At 45.2% G+C, this 23307-nt stretch overlaps 1 protein-coding gene across 1 annotated transcript in view; it reads right to left on the bottom strand.

The window, feature by feature from the left end:
- The window catches only part of OTOG (otogelin), a 706015-nt gene that overhangs the window by 589215 nt on the left and 93493 nt on the right, over positions 1-23307 (bottom strand). The window contains 3 exon segments of the mRNA XM_030202446.1: positions 2251-2405; positions 5415-5507; positions 10617-10704. Of these exon segments, the coding sequence (XP_030058306.1) occupies positions 2251-2405; positions 5415-5507; positions 10617-10704 (336 nt within the window).

Here is a 23307-nt window from a genome sequence, read left to right as displayed (position 1 = left end):
CAAATCTCTGAAAACATATCTCTTCAACAAAGCCTACCTCGAGAATCCATAGCTTAATTATAACACTTCACCACTCCACCCTTCCCTGAATATCTTCTTTTTATAACTATCTGATTAGTTCTTTTGTTATCCTTGATCATTTGTAACACCAATTGTATCTTTTACCCTGGAATGGCAATGCCATAACAGGTCTCTGTAAGCCACATTGAGCCTGCAAATAGGTGGGAAAATGTGGGATACAAGTGCAATAAATAAATAAATAACTACACATTTTTTTGCCAGCACACATTAAAATTTAGGCGCTGTGCATTACTTAGCGATTTATTACTGTCAATTGGTGCTCATTATTGCTTGTTAAGTGCTGATAACAACGCTGATTGGCTTGTTAAGCCAATTAAGTTTTGTGTGTTGTTATAGAATACACTTGGATTTTGGCACAGAATGCTAGGCTTGCTATATAGAATCCGGAAGAGAGCGGGTGTATTCTATAACAATCTGAATAGATTTTAGAAATGCCCACGCCCCGCCTATGGCCATGCCCCCTTTTCAACTATGAGGGGCATAATCGAAGGGCGCCGGCCATCTATATGGGCGGCGCTGCAAAGAGCAGTCCCGAACCGTATTATCGAAAAAGATGGCCGGCCATCTTTCATTTCGATAATACGGTTCAGGCCGGCCAAATGTCAGAGATGGCCGGTTTTGAGATGGCCAGCATCGGTTTTCGCCGATAATGCAAACCGAAGCTGGCCATCTCAATCTCGGTCAAATCCAAGGCATTTGGACGTGGGAGGGGCCAGCATTTGTAGTGCACTGGTCCCCCTGACATGCCAGGGCACCAACCGTGCACCCTAGGGGGCACTGCAGTGGACTTCAAAAATTGCTCCCAGGTGCATACCTCCCCTACCTTGTGTGCTGAGCCCCCCAAATCCCCCCAAACCCACTCCCCAACAACTCTACACCATTACCATAGCCCTTATGGGTGAAGGGGGGCACCTATATGTGGGTACAGTGGGTTTCAGGGGGGGGGTTGGAGGGCTCCCATTTACCACCACAAGTGTAACAGGTAGGGGGGGATGGGCTTGGATCCACCTGCCTGAAGTGCACTGCACCCACAAAAAACTGCTCCATGGACCTGCATACTGCTATCAGGGAGCTGGGTATGACATTTCAGGCTGGCATAGATGTTGGCAAAAAAATATTTTTCTTTTTCTTTTTCTTTTTTTTTTTGGGTGGGAGGGGATGTCATCCCCGATTCCCTCCGGTGGTCATTTGGTCAGTTGGGGTACCTTTTTGAAGCCTGGTCCTGAAAAAAAGGGACCAAGTGAAGCCAGCGAAATGCTCGTCAAGGCTGGCTTTCTTTTTTCCATTATCGGGCGAAGCCGGCCATCTCGTGACCCCGCCTCCGTCCCGCCTTCGCTACCCTACCGACATGCCCCCTTGAAGTTTGGCCGGCTCCGCGACGGAAAGCAGTTGGCGCCAGCCAAAATCGGCTTTCGATTATACCGATTTGGCCAGGTTCAGGAGATCACCGGCCATCTCCCGATTTGTGTCGGAAGATGGCCAGCGAGCTCCTTCGAAAATAAGCTGGTATGTGACTTATGTTTTTACACTTAGCAAGTTCTGCGTGATAATCTTAATTAATGCTAATTAGTGCTGATAATTGCTTGTTAACATCCAATTGACAGTGCTGATTAGCTAGTTAGCCAATTAAGTTACACGCATTGTTATAGAATATGCTTTGATTTCTGTGCAGAAATTAAGGCACAATATATAGAATCTGGAAGATTGTGGCTAACTGGCTATATCATATGATATGGTTGGTTAACGCTGATATTCAGCACTTGGTTGAGTGGTTAAATAGGAAAGCATAAATAGTGGTCCTACCTTTAACTGCTAGGAACTTAACTGGTTAGTGCTGAATATCGGCTTAACCAGTTAAGTTCTGGTGGTCATTCCTCTGCCCACTAATGTCATGCCCTAATCCCGCCCACACCTGCCTTAGGCAGCTAATGTAGGATTTTTAAATCAATAGTTACCTTTTTATTGCAAGATACAGTAGCACAGAGCTGCAGTAAACCCCATGTTAGCTACTTAAAAAAGCTTAGTAAAAGGGCCTCTTAATACCAGATTTACTAGATACATCCAGTTTATACAGAATTACATTTTCTTAAGGCTGTTTTGTTTTTTATGTTACATAAAACGGGTGATGATTTCCGCAGCAAGTAAATGTGAATACAAGCATCCACTTACCTGGATTGAGAAGCCTTGCTCATCTAATTCATTCTGTCGTACAAGTTCATAGGTAGATTTTCCAGGAAAGTAATAGTAAAGTCCATCAAATGTTTCAAAATGGTATTGTCCCCATGTGCGACATATATTATCTCTTTCAGATCCTGTATTATATACTTGAAATGGATGAATAAATTCAATATTAAGATTATATATCCTACTACATAAATGAAGAGTGACCGACGTGCTGTGCATGCGCAGAACAGCGCAGCTGTTCTGCGTATGCGTCACAACACAGGTCACTCCCCGACATCGACGCCGCAAGCTCTAGCCTCTGACCAATGTGCCCGGTTTGCTCAGAGCCCGGGTGAACTTGCGGGTCTCCAGATGGAGCGTATGACACATCACGGGGGGGCAGAAGGCCAGTTACCAACCACCCCAGCGACTGGGATTGCCGCTGCGCCCCCGCCGAGGTTGCCGCTTCTCCCCACCTGAGGTCGCCGCCGGCTCCCTTCCACCCGGCCCGGGCCCTCTCCATTGAACTTACAGCGCCTCACCTCCGAAAACGCAGCAGGCAGCGGCAGCGCCTCCCTTCGGCCTTCCTTCCCCCCCTGTGTCCCGCCCTAGCCGAACTTACGTCACACAAGGGCGGAACACAGAGAGGGAAGGAAGCCCGAACGGGGGCAATCTGCCGCTGCCTGCTGCACTTTCAGAGGTGAGGCGCTGTGAGTTCAATGGAGAAGGCCGGTGGCGACCTCGGGGGGAGGGAGGGAGGGGGGGAGTCGCCCTGGAACTGGGAGGAAGAGGGAGAGACATCATTTATTATCAGAGGAGGTGAGGCTGTAAGTAATGACAGGGAGGGAGACAGACGATGTGTATAAACAGAGGAGGGAAGGATAGATGAGAGACAGTCTGTAACCACACAGGGGAAAAGAGACACTGTATAAATAGAGGAGCAGCAGTAGCAACAGGGAGAGACATCATTTATTATCAGAGGAGGTGAGGCTGAAAGCATTGACAGGGAAGGAGACAGAGAATGTGTATAAACAGAGGAGGGAAGGATAGATGAGATTAACCACACAGGGAAGGAGAGACACACTGTATAACTAGAGAAGCAGCAGTAGTGAGAGGGAGAGACACCATTAATTATTAGTGAGGAGGTGAGGCGATACACTGTAAGCACTGACAGGGAGGGGGACAGACGATGTGTATAAATAGAGGACAGATGGCAAGATGAGAGACAGTCTGCACAGACTCTGCATCACTGTGAAGTTACCCATTCCAGGAGGAAGACCTCTTTGGATGGTCTTGTATTTTTGCCATTCTCATGATGCATGATGGGACCTGCAGCACTGATTTCAATGGATAAAATCATGGACTACAAATACTATACTGCTTTGGGATGTAAGTTTAAAACCAGGACTGGCCAAAAAGTTTCCCTCCTGGAATGACTAACGTGGCAGCTTTGTGTCTGTGACTGCGCACACACACACACACTTTGTCTCTCTCTCTCTCTCTCTCTGAACTCACTCTCACACTCTCTCTCTCTTTCACACAGACACACACATACACTCACTCACTCTCTCTCTCTCTCTCTCACACACACACTCTCTCTCTCTCTCTCTCTCTCTTTCACACAGACACACACACACTTTGTCTCTATCTCTCTCTGAACTCACTCTCACACTCTCTCTCTCTTTCACACAGACACACACATACACTCACTCACTCTCTCTCACACACACACACACACAGGGGGACAGCGACGCCGGGAATGGATCCCAGGCACGTCGCTCACACACAACACACATACAGTGAACTCACTGAAGTCCAACAATACCGCACCATACCCCATATAGGTTACAGGAAGATGTATGGAGGAGGGTTGGCATGCTACTCAAAAACGAGCCCTGCTTTGCTGCCTCAAACAACTGGCTATAAGGAGCAAATGACCCTCCACTATCACAGGGACTCCTAGCAGCTCTCTCTCTCTCACACACATACACATATACACACTCTCACTCTCTCTGTACCCCCAACTGTTTCCCACACCCTTTCAAGCACTACACATTACGTTCATCAAAGTTTACATTATATGTCAGAAATAAAAAAATCTTCCCCATTTTAATGGGCTTAACAGCTTGTCTGATTATAAAACACAGGTATTGTGAAGTTTATATAAAACTGGAAGGTAATTTTACAAAAGGTCACTTATTTATGACGGGCACAAATGTACCTATTGCAGCCCACACCATACCAGGCCAGTCTGGAGTCAACCAGACACTCAATATTTTTCTATTTGGTCCCTGCTCTGTAGAATGCACTGTCCCATGTTCTATGGCCAGAAATAGACTACAAGACTTTTAAGACCTCCTTAAATATTTTGTTCAGCAGGTATTTGGTGAGTCTGATGTGCTGCTTGGTTAGTTGCAATGACTCCTTGTTTCCTATCAGGCTAAAGGAATACTTTTTTACTCCCCCCCCCCCCCTTCCAGACAGATGACATGTAAACTAGGGAGAATGTTCTTTCCTGACTTAGTCACACTTTTCTTTGGTAGATGTAGGCATAGGAGCCGACTCTGTGGGTGCTGTGGGTGCTTGAGCACCCCCAATATTGAGAAAATTCCTTGTATGTGTCCAAGGAAGGGTTATTTCCACTGGGCTTAGCACCCCCAATTATTTTGAAAAGTTGGCTCCTATGGATGTAGGGATGTATTACATTCCAATGACCTATGAAAAATGCTTGGTTGGGTCCAGGGAAATCCCTTAGATTAATAATTTGTAATTCACAGATTGTAATTAGCAAGATATTGAAGGGGGCAGGGAGGGGAATGATCAGTTTTCAGTTTTGCCCAACAGGTTTATTTCATCCTGAGTTTAGCTCACTGCATGCATGGACTTCCAGTTGTGCTTTTTTTTTTTTTATTAAGAATGCAATGAGAAAAATCAGAACTATACATCCCTCTATACAATGGAGTATACTCAGGATTGGTTGAACCTATTGGGCAAATCTACAGCTCTGCTCCAAAACAATCTGCATTCTACTAGCTGACTTACAGATCACAAAATCTGAGCCAGCTCATCTCTTCTAGTTCAGACCTTTGAAAAATAGGATAAAGTAAGTAAAATAGAATCTTCAGACATATTTTGACCAAGTACAATACAAATTACTGTCCTCCACACACCTGTCTGGCATCTAGATCCAGTTGCATTGAACAGGCTGCAGTCACAGAGTTGCCCATGTATGCATTCTCCTCCATTAAAACATGTAAGTGATTCTACATCAAGACACAATCCAATAATGGTTTTTCTGTTATTTCTGTCACATTACCACAGTGTCAGAGATGCATTACTATCATTAACAAGGGATATGAGACCCATTTTCCAGGGTGGCAATTAAGAAAAGGCAAGTAGAATAAGAACAATAGTACATAAGAAAATAAGCATTGCCATACTGGGACAGACCGAAGGTCCATCAAGCTCTGCATCCTATTTTCAACAGTGGCCAATCCAGGTTACAAGTACCTGGCAAGATCCAAAAATAGTACAATACATTTCATGCTGCTTATCCTAGAAATGAACAGTGGATTTTCTCCAAGTCCATCTCACTAATGGCTTATGGACTTTTCTTTTAGGAAGCTAGCCAAATCTTTTTTAAACCCCGCTAAGCTAACTTCTTTTACCACATGCTCTGGCAGCAAATTCTGGAGTTTAATTACACTTTGAGTGAAGAAATATTTTCTCTGATTTATTTTAAATTTACTACTTTGTAGCTTCATTGCTATTTTATAAACCTCTTTCCTTTCCCCACCTGGAAAACTGAATATAGATTACATTAACCTGGTACATCAAATAATTACTCAAAGAAACAAGCTGTAGCTTTGTTTATTGAAATGTATTAATAAATAAATACAATACTTCCCGAGCTTAAATCAGAGAAAATAGAAATGATGTCTAACCATAATATGGGTAGACTGCCTGCCATCAACAGCTAGGAAATCCTTAATGAGGTAAAGTAAACAAGAAGGTAAAGGGTAAAGTGTAAAAGTTCATGGATTTGATATACTACCTCTCTGGTTCCAACCAAAGCAGTTTATATAATATTTTTTATGCACCCTTAACGGCCCCGCCATAACAGCCAAAGTTTGTAGGGCTTGCAGGGACCTCCATACCTTAACTCCAAGTTGAAACCCACAATCACAGGCCTAATATTAAGCCCTTATCTAAAGGCCCTCCCTTTAGACCTGAATTTCAGCTCAGGTAACCCTGTCCCTATGACAGAGTCTTCAGCCACCAAGCAACCAAGGAGAAAAAACAATGAGTAAAGGAGAAAAATGGGAAGAGATGGGAAGGTGACCCACTCCTGAGGAACAGGAAAGATTCTGGGCCTCGGAGGTGTATGCATAAATAAACTCCTGGCACTCCACTCATTGAAAAACCAACCCTGAGAATGCCATTTTCCTACTGGACAAAAAATTTGAATTTAGCCAATTGGTTGTGGTTGCAAAGTCTCCCCCGACAGAAATTGAGTAAATTGAAAATATTTATCTAGTTACTGGCCCTATGCCCCAATTGCTTTGCATCCCCTTTCTTCTCACTGACCCCATCACCTATCAAATTACTAACATGACTATGGGCCCTATTTACCGCACAAAGCAGGACCATCATCCCTTACTAGCTGAGCCCAGAGACTGAGCCTGCCGTAACCAGATACCCTGTTAAAATGGGACTCATCCCTCCCACCCTCCCCTCCTCCCCGCATTAATTTGAGGTGTTCAGGACAAGCCCTCACACTGATCCTGTATGAACAGATACAGGGCGATTCAATAACTGGGCGCCAGTAATTATGCATGCTTAGTGCGTAAGTGCTGAGAAAATTGTCATTTCTGTAATTGTGTTACACATTATTCTAAAAGGTAATGCATAAACGCCTTATTGTTTAACTGCAGGGGGGTGTAAATGTGGGTAGAGCATGGGGGAGTAAATGTGGGTAGAGCATGGGGGAGGCATCGGCATGTCTCTATCTTATGCATGTGACTTGTAGAATACTGTAAGTCATACACATTGCATGCTCACTTAGGTGCACCCATTTATACCTTCCATTGACCTAGCATAAATGATCATGCCGAAATGTAGGCACGCCAATTTGAGTTTACGCTAGTATTCTATAATGGCATCTTGGTCCACAGATGCCATTATAGAATCAGTGCACCTTACTGGAGCTGCAAAGTTACAGAACTGCCCCATTATGCCTTATAGTTTTAATAAATCCAATAGATGGACAAATAATTTTACTGCAGGGAATGAAAGAAGTCAACAGCAATATAACCCAGCAACTTCAAAAGACCTCATAAAGATATAATAAATTGACTTATAATTCCAAAATATATTTTCAATCATGGGCTACATATTTTGGGAACAAAAAGAAGAAGAGGGTAGACCAATGTGATTCCAAAGCAAGTGGTTTATTGATGAATAATGGCTAAAGGTGATTCAACGCAGTCCTACGTTTTAGAGCCTGATGCACCTGCCTCAGGAGTCAAGCATATATTTTAGCCACAAATGATGACCAAGGGACAATGAAAGCAAATGTGTCCACTAAAACAGCATCAAAGACACGCTATTTACCTAAATTCAATCTGTCAGCATTTTTTATGCTGATTTAGTGGACACATTTGCTCTTATTGTCCTTTGGTCATCATTTGTGGCTAAAAAATATATATGCTTGACTCCTGAGGCAGGTGCATCAGGCGCCAAAACAGGACTGTGTCGAGTCATCTTTAGCCATTATACTTCAATAAACCACTTGCTTTGGAATCACATTGGTCTACCCCTTTCTTCTTTTTGTTTCTATTTTGTGAACTATTAGGGGTTTACTTTTGCTCTTTTTTTTGTTGTTTTATGTATTCTGGGACCATTGGAATTGGCTTATTTCAGGCAGGTCATAACCAAACACAAGAATTGCTTCTCATTCAATATCTTCGTGGGTCCCTTTCTTAAAAAGATTTTTCACTATGCTGTAATAATATATTAGTTTCTTTGTATTTCTTCCATATTTCCACTGGATCCATCTCTATAAGTTAAGTGCTGCTTTAAATTATATGAAGAACTAGGAAAAAAGGCCCGTTTCTGGAAGAAATGAAATGGGCGCTAGCAAGGTTTTCCTCGGAGTGTGTATGTTTGAGAGAGTGTGTGTGAGATTGACTGTGTGAGAGAAAGAGAGAGTGAATGTGTGTGTGTGTGTGTGTGTGTGTGTGTGTGTGTGTGTGTGTGTGTGTGTGTGTGTGTGTGTGTGACAGAGTGAGACTGGGTGCGAGTGTGTCTCTGAGAAAGAGAGTGTGTGTGTGTGTGAGATTGAGAGTGTGTGCCAGGGGCACCCCCTCCCTCCCAGTTCCAGGGTCGTCGTCCCCTCCCTCCCTCCCAGTTCCAGGGTTGCCCCCCCTCCCTCTCTCCCTCCGAGTTCCTGGGTCATTGTCCCCCCTCCCTCCCTCCCTCTGAGTTCCAGGGTCAACCCCCCTCCCTCCCCCCCTCCGTTCCAGGGTCGTCCCCTCCCTCCCTCTCTCCGAGTTCCAGGGTCGTCCCCGCCCTCTGAGTTCAGGGTCCCCCCTCCCTTCGAGTTTCAGGGTCACTCCCTCCCAGTTTCAGGGTCCCTCCCTCCGAGTTTCACAGTCTATCGGTCCATCCCTCCCTCCCAGTTTCAGGGTCCACCCCTCCCTCCAAGTTTGTTGAGGATGTCCAAATTTTGGACGTTTCTGCAATGGGTAGTTAAGGACGTCCAAAATTAGATGTTTCTATGAGAAAGACGTCTTTCTCATAGAAACATCCAATTTTGGACGTCCTTAACTGCCCATTGCAGAAACGTCCAAAATTTGGACATCCTTTACTGCCCTGTCACAGAAATGTCCAAATTTTGGACATCCTCAACTGCCCCGTCGCTATACCTCCAACACTCCGGGTCCGCCCTACACCGGCCGCTCCTAGCCCACACACAATTTCCGCCCCGCAATCGCTTTCCGTCAAACTCTCTCTCAGCTGTGGTCCCGTCCTTATTTCCTGTTTCCGCAAAGGCGGGACCACAGCTGAGAGAGAGAGAAGGGCCGAGCCTACACGCATTTTACCGCTGCTGCCATCTGCCATAACCCTGACTTGGTAAGTGAAGGTGACTTTTAAACATCAGAGGGAGGGGGCCTGAAACTGGAAGGAAGGGAGGGAGGAAGGAAGCGAGAGGGACGTTGGGTTGCAGAGGAGAATAGCAGTGATGCAGAGTCCGAAGACAGCGAGACAGAGGCAACCACAGTAACATCTCCTGACGTCAATCACGCAGGCTTCTACTGTGGGAGAGTGACGTCAGGAGACGGTTACAAACGCAGGTAGCCTCATTGGAACGTTGGAGGAGCAAATTATTATATTAGATATTTGGAAATGATGGAAATATGGAAGAAATAAGAAGAAATGAATATATTATTACAGCATAGTGAATTTTAAAAAAAAAGGGACCGATGAAGATATTGAGTGAGCGGCATGTCTTGTGTTTGGTTATGACCTGCCTAAAATAAGCCACTTCTAATGATCCCAATATATTTAGCCCATGATTGAAAATGTATTTTGGAATTATAAGTTGAATTATTATATACAAGTTCTTTATGAGGTCTTTTGAAGTTGCTGGGTTATGTTATAGTTTTAATATGCATTCATTCTTTAAAAATTAAAGCAGTATATACAGTAACTTTGAAGCTCAAGACTCTGTGATTGTGCTAATTATCCCCCACATGCTACATGCTAAACGTTGTCCTGCACAAAATTCAAAAATATACAAGTTACTTATACTTAGGATGACCAGATCACTCCTTTTGAATTAAGTGTAATTAATTAATGTAGATTTCCTAGAGAAATCAGTTTAGCAAATAAGAACTACATCTTCATTCATACAATGGGGCAAAACCAAAACTGCCTTCTCCTCCAAGAATATTCTCACCATAGTCATGCATATTTTGGTTTCCCACACTTACAATCTGAGTAAATTTCACTGGATTGTTACATGATGTGATATTTCAGTCCTGAGGAATATGAGCCCATAAAACACCTACTCCTAAGCTGTAAAATGGTGAAAACAAAGATGTTTCTCCTACTGTCTGACTCCAAAGCACTGGTCTGGCAATCTCAGAAGCAACCCTTTTAAAATCAGAATGAGTGCAAAACAGTTCAGAAATCCTATGTTAATGCAACCAACATTTTAGTATTTGGTGCTGTCATTTTTACACTGGAGCTCTTTTTCCTGTTTCAAAGTGTTTTTAAGCAAACAAATACCATTGTACCAGTCAAAAGTTAGGAAATCCAGTATAAGGCATAACTAATCCCTCAGTGTAAAATATTAATGCAGAGCTTACCAGATGATCCACATTTTGCACTATGGAATCTTCTTTCCCTGTAAAATGGCGCAGTAGGTGATGAGCTGAACACTGACGTTCCTAATTTCTTTATAAAATAAAAGAGTTAAAACTAAATTAGTGATTACATTTCCCTACTTACAAAGATTGTGTGTAATATCTCTTTTTTTTATTTTTTATTTTTTTCTTCCTTCACCTGCCTGAGTAGGTTTTGATAAAGGGATATTTTAACATAACCCTACAGACTAATTTAAGACAGATCTTAAGCAGCATTGGTTTTACCTGCAGTAAACATTAGCACAGACTCGCACTAACTGCTACCACATGTTAAAACCAACCAGAGTGGTAAAAAGCCTGCACTAGCTATTTAAGATGGGTAGAGGTTGGTCATGGGCATGACTGGGCAGAGCAGAATGAACAGCTGCCAATAGTATGATGTATGTAATGCCACCTTAAGTGTTGCCATGCTACTGGCAATCTGGTAGCATGGTCACTACACAAATGAGACATGACAGCAAGTCACTCCTCTCATCTTCACTCCCCAGTGCATAATTCCTCCCCAGTCCCCCCCCCCCCCCTCCACACACACATACACAACACCAAACCCTGAGGTCTCCATGGTAATAACAGCCCAGGGCAGGAGCAGTCCCCTCTACTCTTAGCCCAGGACTGTGCTGGGTTCAAAAAGGTTCTAACAGTAAAGTCTTCAATCCATATTATGAAAATCACTCTGGAGTAATCTGCATAGAGTAGCCAACATAAATAGTGAGTTGAAAGTACACTGAGCCTTTTAGCATGGATGATTGATACTACAGGTTTTAACTATGTTGAATTCAAGACATACCTTTTTTTCTTGGCATATGGAGAAACTGGACCCCCTTGGGCTTACAGCAGACCCTTACCCCTCTAGTGGAACATTCCTAAAGTAGTGTAACTCTCTCATTCCTAAACCCTCTTCCCATCATGTCTGCTTCCTTTCTTTACAGAACTTTCATTTTTATTAATATGTTGTGAAAAACATTTCTATGTTTTATTACACTATGGAGCTTATTTTCAAAAGAGAAAAACGTCCAAAAAGTGGCATAAATCTGCATTTGGATGTTTTTCTCACAAAAATGTTCAAATTGGTATTTTCAAAACCAATTTTTAGATGTTTTTCTATGAAGTCTATCAAAAGTACATTCAAATCACAAGGGGGTGTGTCAGGGGCATGTTAAGGGTGGGATCTGGGTGTTCCTAACACTTGGACATTTTTTAGCCATAATGGAACAAAACAAAACTGTCCAGGACTAAAACTAAGATGTTTTGAGCTATACCTGTTTTTATAACGAATAAGGCACAAATTAGAGGGATGACCTCTCCTTACTCCCCCAGTGGTAACTAACCCCTTCCCCCCCCCCCAAAAAAAAAAAAACATGATTAAAACATTACTTGCCAGCCTCAGATGTTATACTCAGCTCCAACAGAACAGCATGCAGGTCCCTGGAGTAATCTAGTGGTGGGTGCAGTACACTGCCCATACCTCCCCCTACCTGCTACACTTGTGGAGAAAACTGTAAGCCCTCCAAAACTCACCAGAAACCCACTGAACCCACATATAGGTGCCTCCTTCACCCATAAAGGGCTATGGTAGTGGTGGGGTAGTAGGTTTTAGGTGGGTTTTGGGGGGCTCAGCAGACAAGATAAGGGAGCAATGGTGAGATGTGTACCTGGCAGCATTTTGTGAAGTCCACTGCAGTGCCCCCTAGGGTGCCCTATTACTTTCCTGGGATGTCTGGGGGACCAGTCTACTAAAAATGCTGGCTCCTCCTACATCCCAATGGCTTGATTTTATGCGTTTTGCACTTTGACATTTTTTTTCAAACATGGACAAAAAAACCAAAATGTCCAAATCACAAAACCTTGTTCAAAAGAGTATTAAAAAAAAAAGAAGATGTTTTTCCTTTTTGAAAATGACCTTGTTTCCTATTCCTATGAATTGACCAATTTCCGCAATCTATTGAAAACCTATCTCTTCGACAAGATATACCACAAAGATCAACACTTGTAACTATACAATCTTTAATTTATCCAGAAATGTTTTATACTATCTTTTGCTTTAACACTATCATGTATTTCACCACCATGTAACCCAAAACCCTCTATAAAACCAAATGTATATTCTCTTCTATTTCCAGTATGAATTGTAAGCCACATTGAGCCTGCAAAGAGGTGGGATAATGTGGGATACAAATGCAATAAAATAAATAAATAAATTCAGATTTTGGACATTTTTTGCAAAACATCCAAAGTCAGACTTAGACATCATATCGAAAATGCCCCTCCATGTATAACGTGTCAACCACTTTGCTTTACCTTGTGGTTAGAAAGACAGTAAAACTAAGTTAAAACTAAACTGGATGGACCAATTTGGTCTTTTGCTGCCATCATCTACTATGTAAACAAAAATTAACTGGGACCATTACCTTAACTAATTACCTGAATATTCATATACCAAACAAATTGTGCAGAATTTGACAGGTTATATGCTTGTGGGATCTGGTAACAGAGAGCATAACTCTCCAGTTTTGAAATCTTTGCACTGGCTACCTGTTGTTAACCCCTTATCAGCCTGTGACATCTGAAGCCACAAATGAGTTGATGATCTTTGGTCCCCTCACTGAAGATAGCAAAGTTGAGGTCTATCACATCAATGACATTTTCGACTGCAGGCCCACATTTGTGGAACTCACTTTCTGTAACACTGCATGCAGAGAGTGACTTACTAATGTTTTAAAAACTGTTAAAGGACTTTTCATCTAATGAAGCTTTTGGAGACTGTTAGACTGCCTTTCATTTACTAAAATTTGTAAAGACCATAAAATTGATTTAGTCTTCTTCTTGGCTCTTTTTTTTTTTTTTTGGAAGTTGTTTATTTCATTCATTTTGATTTAGGTTTAGGCTTGGTGATGTTTTGCCTTTATGTAGCTTGATGCATTATTTGTGTATGTATTTTTGTACACCACATTGAATGGTCACTGATCAGTTTTGCAGTTTAAAAATCTATTTAAAAAAATAAACATATTCAGCTGTCTGGCAAGAATTGTAACCATCTAATACAGTAGATAGCTCCAACTCTGCAGAGATGTCCTGTTTCACAAAGTAAATTGCACCATAAGAAGTGCTATGCCAGATGAGACCAAAGAGCCATCAATTCCAGCATCTTGTTATCGGGAGTAGCCTTACTTCCTATAAAGACTAAAACTACTATACTTAGTAACTTTATTTAGTAGCAATATGCATTTCCTCTGGTCAAGACACCTAAAAAGCAGTCTTAGAATTGGGCACCTGAATATGCACATCACTTGCATATGTAAATGTACAGAATACCAGCACCTTCACCGGTAAGTGTACACTGAGGATGAAAATTTGTGTGTGTGTGGGGGGGGGGGGGGGGGGGTCGGGGCTCAAGTACCCTCCAAAATAGTGGCACTGGTTTAATGGCTTGTAGGAACGGCCAAGCCCCACCAGTCAAAGAGATTCACTTCCCAAGTCCCTGCCCATGCTGCCTGAGCAGCACTTAAGTCAGAGGTGTGCTTCAGCCACCAATGCTAGCACTTTTGTGACTGAATTGAGCATGCGCAGGAGTGCCAGCTTCAGAAGTAAGCCACTGACATTTGCAATGCTGAGGCAGCAATGGTGGGGACTCAGGCAGTAGACCTCCTCGGCTGGCGGGCTTGGCATCCCTGCCAGCAAAGGTAAGATTTAAACATGGAGGGGGAGAGCGAACAGGAAATACAGTCCACACCTATCCCCCCAAAATGGACTTCGGGCTATGCCCTTGGTGTAGTCTGAAAAGGTACATGTAAGTGACATAGCATGTAACAGCAAAGGGGTGTTCACATAGGTGATATTAGGACAACACGCAGGCAGTCACCCCAGTGCATGTCACGTACCCGTTGCGGTGGCAGTGTCGGCACGCATGATCAGCGTGCTCAGGGCCGGCAGTCTGGTGCTGGTGGTAGTATCGGTGCCGCTTGCATTCGTCTTGCTCGAGGGGGTGTGGCTGATCTGGGTGGTGTGCTTGTGCAGTGCACTATGGGATCTCAGCACCATGGTGGCAGGATCCTTTTGCTCTCTCTCTCTCCTTCCGGCTCCTCCCTCAGGTTAAGGGGGCATCCTCCCTGACGTCAGATGCCCTCACCTCTTGGAGGGGGGGCTGCCTGTTCGTTGCCTCAGCTACATGCCTGCAAGTAGTTTTGGCGTGTCGCTCTTCTGAGCCTGAACTTGACCAATTTTAAACCTTTGTCTGTCCTGACCAGTACACCTGAACCTGACCAGCCTTGCACCACTGCCTGCCCTGACCTGTACGCCTGAACCTGACCAGCCTTGGATTGATGACTGCCCTGACCAGTACACCTGAACCTGGCCAGCCTTGGACCACTGCCTGCCTGACCTGTACACCTGAACCTGACCAGCCTTGGATCGCTGCCTGCCCTGACCTCTACGCCTGAACCTGACCAGCCTTGAGGTGCTGCCTGCCCTGATCTCTGCGCCTGAACCAGATCAGCCTTGGCCGCTGCTTGTCTTCTTGTAGCCTGTACCGGTTCCCTGGCTCCTGCCCCTCTGTTCCTGCCTCCTGTTCCTGCCCAGGTCCTCCTGAAGTCCTGCTGGCCACCTGAACCCAGGGGCTCAACCGCTGCAGAACAGTGGTCATCGCAGGTGAAGCTCTGGGCTTTCCGACTGCTTTCCCAGGAATGGAACCCAGGCCTTCAGGTCAAATATTTCTTTCTAGGAACAGCACAAGGGCTCACAACCAGTGTCTGTCATCATTATCCTAGTGACCACCTGTGACAGACCGTGACAGTGCACAAGAACTAAAAGCATGTTTGTAATGCACTTTCCTAGATAGACTCACAGTTGGGAGAAGGTACTTAAATGCATAGACCTATTTCATCTTATTGAAAATTCTGCACATATGAGAACTGGATTCAGTAAAGGGCACCCAAAGTTTGGTGTCTGAAAGATCCACACTAAACTTATATTCTATAAAGGCTGCTCCATGCCAAGCGCCCTTTATAGAATATACATATTGGTAATTCCAGTGCCCAATTTTGGGTACAAAAACTTACACCTACTGAAACCTGGTTTAAATCCTGGTGTGCAAGATGGGCAGGCAACCCAGGATTTCTATAACACTGTGCCAAAAGTTTTGGAACACTCTGACCTGCTCATGCCTCTCCATGACAATACTCCCTTTTGGGTTGCATGTGAGACACTTTGGGCATGTAGCGTTATAGAAAAGTGCATATGGAGATAAGTATGCAAGTCTAAATTAGTGCCACTTAACAACAATAACTGATTGTTAACAGCTCATGAACTAATTTACATGCATATCTGCCCTGTGTGCCCGCATTTGGGCACCAAGATTTGGGAAACCTATATAGATTCTGAAGGCTGCTGTCTTTTTCTTCTCCACTGTTTACCTACATTCTGCAGAAGTCAATTTTCAAAAGATATTCAGACCTAATTTAGATATCTAAGTTTTAGGCACTTAAATGTTGATGGATTTATTATCCCAATTTAGGAACCTACTATAAGTTTTCAGCTGCAAATTTTCCCTAGTTTTCCATAAGTTTGTGTTACCAGATCTGAGTTTCTGTACAGGTAACACTTCCTGTGAGCTCAAGATTTTCCTGGCATTTTTGGGTCCCAAGTAAGCAAGACCTAAAAATACTTCTACTACAAAGCATCTGTTACCAGGTGATATTCTTACGATCATTAAAAGCGCATTCCACTTATAACAAAGCAGCAGTACATATAAAGCAATCACTGAGCATTCCAATTCATGCAAATAGGCAGCTAGCAACATTGTAACACTCTGGGAGCAACTTTCAAACAAAGCAAGTCTGCAGGTAGCTTTTACCCAGAGACTTTCCCCTGGTTTTCAAAGAGAACAATTTCTTTTTGAAAAATTACTCAGGAAAAGTATACACACAAATCTGAGCCTATTGCCTGTGCAGGTACTTTCTGCATAAAAACTTACGCCTGCATTTTTGGAAATCCAAAAGCATGAGTTTAAGTGCACTCTCCACTCTAACCCATCACCAGGAATGTGCATATTTACTACATATACATATTCATATGTGCATATGATTGAGTGCCAATCACCACTTTCTGTCTTGACAAAATATATTGTTACATATAATGCTTTTTTTTCTGAAGAAACCCACTGTAAGAGGGAAACCAACAGCTGGGTTCGGGATACATATGCACAGAATAAGCTGTGTGAGCATAAACTAACTGTACACTCTGGAGTTCCTTGATAAAATATCTTGTGAAAAATATTTTTGAAAATTGTGGTGACACTTGCAATAATGTGGTGAAGATAATTACTTTACTATATTTTATAAGTGGGATATCTGAATGTGGTGCTATGATGAAAAGGGGTCCTACACTGCTGGCAGTGGCCGTTTTTACCACATGCCAGGGCCCCTTCTACCACAGCAGTTAAAAAGGCCAAAAAAAAAAAAGAAATAGCCATGCGGTAAGTATGCACTTGCTGCACGGCCATTTCAGGGGGAACACTTACTGCCACCCATTGAGGTGGCAGTAAGGGCTCCCATGCTAACCTGGTGGCAACCGGGCAGCATACAACGCTGCCTGATTACCACCAGGTAAGCCCCTGTGAAAATATTTTTAAAATATTTCTGCAAGTGCTGGAAATGGCACACGCTGGGGTTGGAACAACCGGCAGCACCCATGTTGGGTTGCTGCACAGCAAGCCCATTGCCGCACGACAACCCTTTAGTAAAAGGGCCCCTCAATTCTGTAAATGGCACCCATATTTGGAAACCAAAAATAAATGTGCACTAAATGCTATTCTATAAGCGACACTTCAATTGGGTGCTGTTTACAGAATAGAATTTAGTACACATCCACATCCAGTTTTGGGTATGAAGAGTTATACTAACTGAACCCTGGTGTAAATCCACATGCCCAGATTAGGTGCAGATCCCCCAAATTCTATAACATTGTGCAAATCCAAGAAATGCTCCTGACCCACCCATACCCTTCCCATGGCCATTGCCCCTTTTCAGATCTGCACAGAAATATTTACATGCACATCTTTATAGAATAACAACTACAAAGATGCCTGCTTAAATTCCAATTAGTGCTAATAATTGATTGTTACCACCCAATTATTGGCACTAAAGGTTCATTAAGCAATTAAATAGTGTGCACAATTTGGATGCATGAGCGCTATATATAGAAATAGGGTGAAAGTTACAACTACTCTGAGGCAGGTGTAACTTTCTATATGTATTCTATCAGAGTAATTCTATAAAGAAGGCATTCTATAAAGAAGACCTATCTCTTCAACAAGGCATACCACAACGATCAATAGCTGTAAATGTAACACATCACCACTTTACCCTATATTCTGAATTGCTTTCTTCCTATATCTGTTTGCTTAATTCTATGATGTCATCCATGTTATCTATGTAACTCCTATTGTTATCTTTTACTCTGGTATGGTGAATGCCATAACGGAACATTGTAAGCCACATTGAGCCTGCAAATAGGTGGGAAAATGTGGGATACAAGTACAACAAATAAAAAAAAATGTATGTGTTGATTGTGTGCATTAATCTCTAGAATACTGGCATGTACACAAGTATATGTGTACATACGTGTCGTGTGTAAATACCAAAAACCCACCAAAGCACTATTCTGTAAATATCAGGACTGCAAGTTAATTGCAGTTAACTCTGTAACTAATGCATTAATCATTAATTGTGATTTTAAAAAATTAATCACATTGCAGCATCTCCTGCTGTTCACTGTTAAGGAAGACTTTTGGGAAGGGGGAGTTGAGAGGAAGGAGCGCTGTGAGTAGACCCATGAGAAGAACTGGAGGGGCCACTGGTTGAAATTATGACTGAGGTGGTGAGCACCAGCAGCCAAGAGAAGAGCTTGGTGTTCATACTGATTGTACTGCTGCTAATTGAGGGGGGGGAGAGGAGGGAGGGTGAGGTGCTTGACAATGGGAAGGGGAGAGAGAGAGAGAGCGAGAGAGAAAGAAAATGGACCCCAGGAAAGAAAGACAGACAATGGATCTGTGGAAAGGAGAAAGGGAGGAAAGAAGAGAAGGGAGAGATGTTGAATCTGGGGGTGGGAATGAAGGAGATTATCAGTCATTTAGGCAAAGGGTTACAGTCAAAGCAGTTTGCATATTATATAGGGGTGTTTATCTTGTACCTGGAGCAATGGAGGGTTAAGTGACTTGCCCCAAGTCACAAGGAGGAATAGTGGGAAATAAATAAATAAATAAATACCTTTAATTGTGTGATTAATCATGATTTAAAAAATGTAATTGTGCAATTAACAATTTTAATCAAAATGCAGCCCTAGTAAATACTTGCATATCTTACAGAGAATGTACTTTACAGGTAGTGTACACATGGATGGAGTCTGGGAAAAGCCCATTTCTTCATTCAGGCTTTCTCCCAGGCATAATACACTATCCTGCTTATAATCGAACGAGAAAAACGCCCAAGTTCCGACCTAAATCGGGAGATGGACGTTAATCTCACAAAAACGAGTAAATCCATATAATCGAAAGCAATGTTTCAGTGCGTCCGTGTCGCTCGTACGTGGACGTAAAAACGCCCAAATAAGAGGCGTGTCGGGGGCGTGTTAGGGGCGGTGATACGACGTGGACGGGTACAACGTATAACGAATAGCGAAATGGCTCTGGTTGAGCGGGAAGATGGGCGTAATATGATGGACCCGAAATAAAAGCGACCAGAGCAAGGGGGAAAGCGTCTTTAGACCCATTAGCGATTGTGTGTAGTTGGAGAGTGGCGATATTGTTGGTGGAAGAGCTGAAGTGGTGGTTGCAGAGAGAAAGCCGAGCGTGTTGAGTACCTGTGACGGTCGTCTGTGTGCCCTGCCTCTTTTTGTGTCATACCCTTTCACCGTTCCTTACTCCTACTCCTTTGCTCCATCGCCCCCTTCCCCTCCCCCTATCCCTCCCCATTCACTCTTCCCACGTGTGTACTCTATTCCCTGACCTCCGTTTGTCTCTGTGTGCCTGTACTGTTTGGCGAGTGAGTGGCCAGAGGGCGTGGTGGCTGGAAGTGAAAGATCTGTGTGTGTTGCTGTTTGTTTGACTACTAGTCCTAATACTTGCACTGGTGGTGGGGATATGGATGCACTTAATGCACTTGTGGCATGCATGCTACACGAAGAAGCCACCCACCGCAGGAGGTATTCACGGCCCCGAGTGTTTAGGCCCCGCACCACCTTCCTACAACTCACTGACCAGCAGTGTCTAACAAGGTTCAGGTTTGATAGGGCCACCATTCGTCAGCTGTGTGAGCAGCTGAAACCCCTCCTTCAGCCCCAGACACGTAGGAATAACCCCATCCCTGCCCACCTCAAAATCACTTCCGCTCTCTCTGTCCTGGCCACTGGCAGTTTCCAATCCGTATTAGCTGCTAACACAGGCCTCACCCAGGCTTCTATTTCACACTGTCTCACCCAGTTCCTGGATGCCTTTATCACTCACACCTCACACTACATCACTTTCCCCACCACCCCCCAGGCCCTGTACAACAACATGGCCGCCTTCTATGCTGTTGCTAGATTCCCCTCGGTCATCGGTGTGATAGACTGCACACACGTAGCCCTCAGACCCCCCCGGGCACACGAAGCCACCTACAGAAATAGGAAGGCATTTCATTCTATGAACATGCAAGTTGTATGTGATGCCCAGGGGGAGATATTAGACGTGTGTGCCAGGTACCCCGGCTCCAGCCACGATGCCTACATCCTACAGCACTCGGGCATCTTCCGCAGGTTCGAGCGAGGGGAGTTCATTGGTGGATGGCTACTAGGTAAGTGCAACATGCATGTACCACCCATACTAGACCTCCTCCACTGGGCAACCCTCCGCCCTGGCTTCCTCCACCACAACCCACTATCCAAATCCCCCCACCCCCCCTGTACCTGCTCCAAGCGATACACACTCATCTATCTCATTCTGCTTTTCTGCAAAGGTGACCGAGGCTACCCGCAGAGGACATGGCTTATGACCCCCCTGATCCACCCACAACCAGGGCCAGAAGAAACCTACAACAGGAAACATCGCAGCACCCGGGGGATCATTGAGTGCACCTTTGGTTTATTGAAAAACCGCTTCCGCTGTCTGGACCGGTCTGGAGGAGAGCTGCTCTACAGTCCAGAAAAGGTGGCCAAGATCTTTGTGGCGTGCTGCATGTTACACAATTTGGCCCAGCGCAGAGGACAGCCTCTCCCAGAGGAGCCACAGCCACCACCAGAAGAGGCCCCAGATGAGCTGGAAGAGGAGCCCACTCCACCCCCAGCCCACAGAGCAGAGCTCAATGCCTACCAGCTTGGCGTAAGAGCAAGACAAAGACTCATTGAAACAAGTTTTAGGTGAAAGTAAGTGAACATTTATTTTTGACATTCAGTGCATATGTGTGTGTTCAACCCCACCACCACCACCACCACCACCCCCCTCCCACACCCACCCCCCTCCCACCAACCCTCACCCTACAGCATGTCCCATCATTTTCCCCTTCCCTTCCCCCATCCCCTCCTACCCCTCCCACGCCCTTCCTTTGCAGCTGGTGCTGCATGGGAAGTCTCTTCTGAGCTGCTGCTCCCAGTGTCCTCTTCCCTATCCCCACGGCAGCCTGCGGCTTCGGCTGCACCGTGGAAATCGGGCCACCTTCTTGGTTCTAGTGGTCTGGCCACAGGACCCAGAATGGGAGCAGCAGATTTGGCGGGTGCTGCAGGAGTGGGTGCAGAGGCTGAGGATCGCAATGCCCACCTCTTAGCTGGCGGTTGCTGGTGGTCAGTGGAGGAGGAGGATGTTGATGGCAGGGGCTGCTCCAGCAGCACGGGGGCTGGAGTAGGCACGGTGCCCTGAGGGCGCAGGTGTTGGATGCTCTGCTCCAGCCGTCTCAGTTGCTGGAGCACCTCCTGGTGGCCTTCACGTTGCGCCTGGAGGAGTTCCTGGTGTGCTCGCTGCTGTGCCTCCAGTGCTTGGCGCTGCAGCTCCAGTTTCTGCTGGCGGTACTCCTCCAAGCGCACGTTGTGGTGGAGTAGTTCCGTGGCCAGCCGCAGGAGTTGCCTCCTTTGGCCGGATGGCCTCTGGTGGGGAGCTGGGCCCTCCTCCTCCTCACCAAAGTCCTCCGGTGCTGGAGGTGCAGCCTCTGCTGGTGCAGGTGGTGGTGGTGGTGGCAGAGGCTGTGCAGCTGGTGGTGGTGGTGGCAGAGGCTGGACAGCTGGTGCAGGTGGTGGTGGTGGTGGCAGAGGCTGGACAGCTGGTGCAGGTGGTGGTGGTGGTGGTGGCAGAGGCTGGACAGCTGGTGCAGGTGGTGGTGGTGGTGGTGGTGGCAGAGGCTGGACAGCTGGTGGTGGTAGAGGCTGGACAGCTGGTGCAGGTGGTGGTGGACGCGGAGGATGCACAGCTGGTGCAGGTGGTGGAGGCTGGACTGCTGGTGCTGCAGGCTGTGGAGGTTGAGGCTGGACGGATGGTGTAGGGCGTTGGCCTTGCAGGCCACTAGGGCCAGCCTCCTCTGAGTCTTCACCTGTATAGCACAAGAGTGAGGAATAGTGTTGGTGCAAATAACCCACTTTTGTCTTTCAGCATTCATATACATTGGTATGTCCCCCAACCTGATGACCCAGCAAAGAGATGGTGAGGAGGAATGGAATTGACACGGGTACGAAAGAGAGAGGCCCGCAGGCAGCTGGGTAGAGGTGGTGGATGAGCAGCCAAGAGAAGGACACCACTCACAACGTTGTGCTCAAGCTGTTAGTTGTATAATTGTTAAAATGAACAACATTGCAGCATGTGTTGTGTTACTACTGACTTGCTAAACTGCATAGAACTGCTTTATGACCCCCATTACAGGCTCCTTCAGTTGAATGCATGTGGCCCACACTCAGTAGAGCACAGAGGTCACAGGAGGAACTAGGCACAGTTTGGTAATGAGAAAATAGGAGGGAGTAGTAGGGAAGGACGGCCCCCAGAGTTCTGCCACAGTAGTAACCTACACACACCCATAGGAGCCAACTGGAAAGTAGTATTGGGGGTGCTAAGCCCAGTGACCAACACTCCTCCCTGCACAGCTACATGATCTTTCCTCAATATTGGGGGTGCTCACACACACACACAGCACCCACCCTGTCTGCTTGCTCCTATAACACACATGACCACTACCACTACTCAAATAGAGCTTACAATTAATTCTATAAATATGGGCACACAGGACAAGTAAGAGGAAACCCAATGACAACGGTAGGGATAGGGAGTAAGGGTAGAGAGCTAGTGAGTAGGGGTTACCAGGTCACAACAGCATCATAAAGGTGGCCTGTTAATATACATAAAGACAGCCAGAGATACTCCCCCCCCCCACCTACCTCCCTCCTCCTGCCCCCACTCCTCACCTCCCTCCCCCTGACCCCAACTTCTATAACACAAGTGTACTGCAGCACAACAGATACCCCAACTGCATAATGAAACACCTACCTGAGTCCTCAGCCTGGCCCGAGGTGTCCAGGGAGCCAATCCCGTGGATGCCCTCCTGGGGTAGGAGGGAGTACACCATCAGCTCCATGGGTGTAAGGTTGGCAGTGTCATTGCCTGGGGGATTGGCCCCCGCCTTCCTCTGAA

The sequence above is a fragment of the Microcaecilia unicolor genome, chromosome 4 (genome assembly GCF_901765095.1).
Source record: "Microcaecilia unicolor chromosome 4, aMicUni1.1, whole genome shotgun sequence".
Classification (NCBI taxonomy): Eukaryota; Metazoa; Chordata; class Amphibia; order Gymnophiona; family Siphonopidae; genus Microcaecilia; species Microcaecilia unicolor.
Note: the sequence above shows the minus strand (reverse complement) of the source record. Positions and strands in the feature narration are given on the sequence as shown.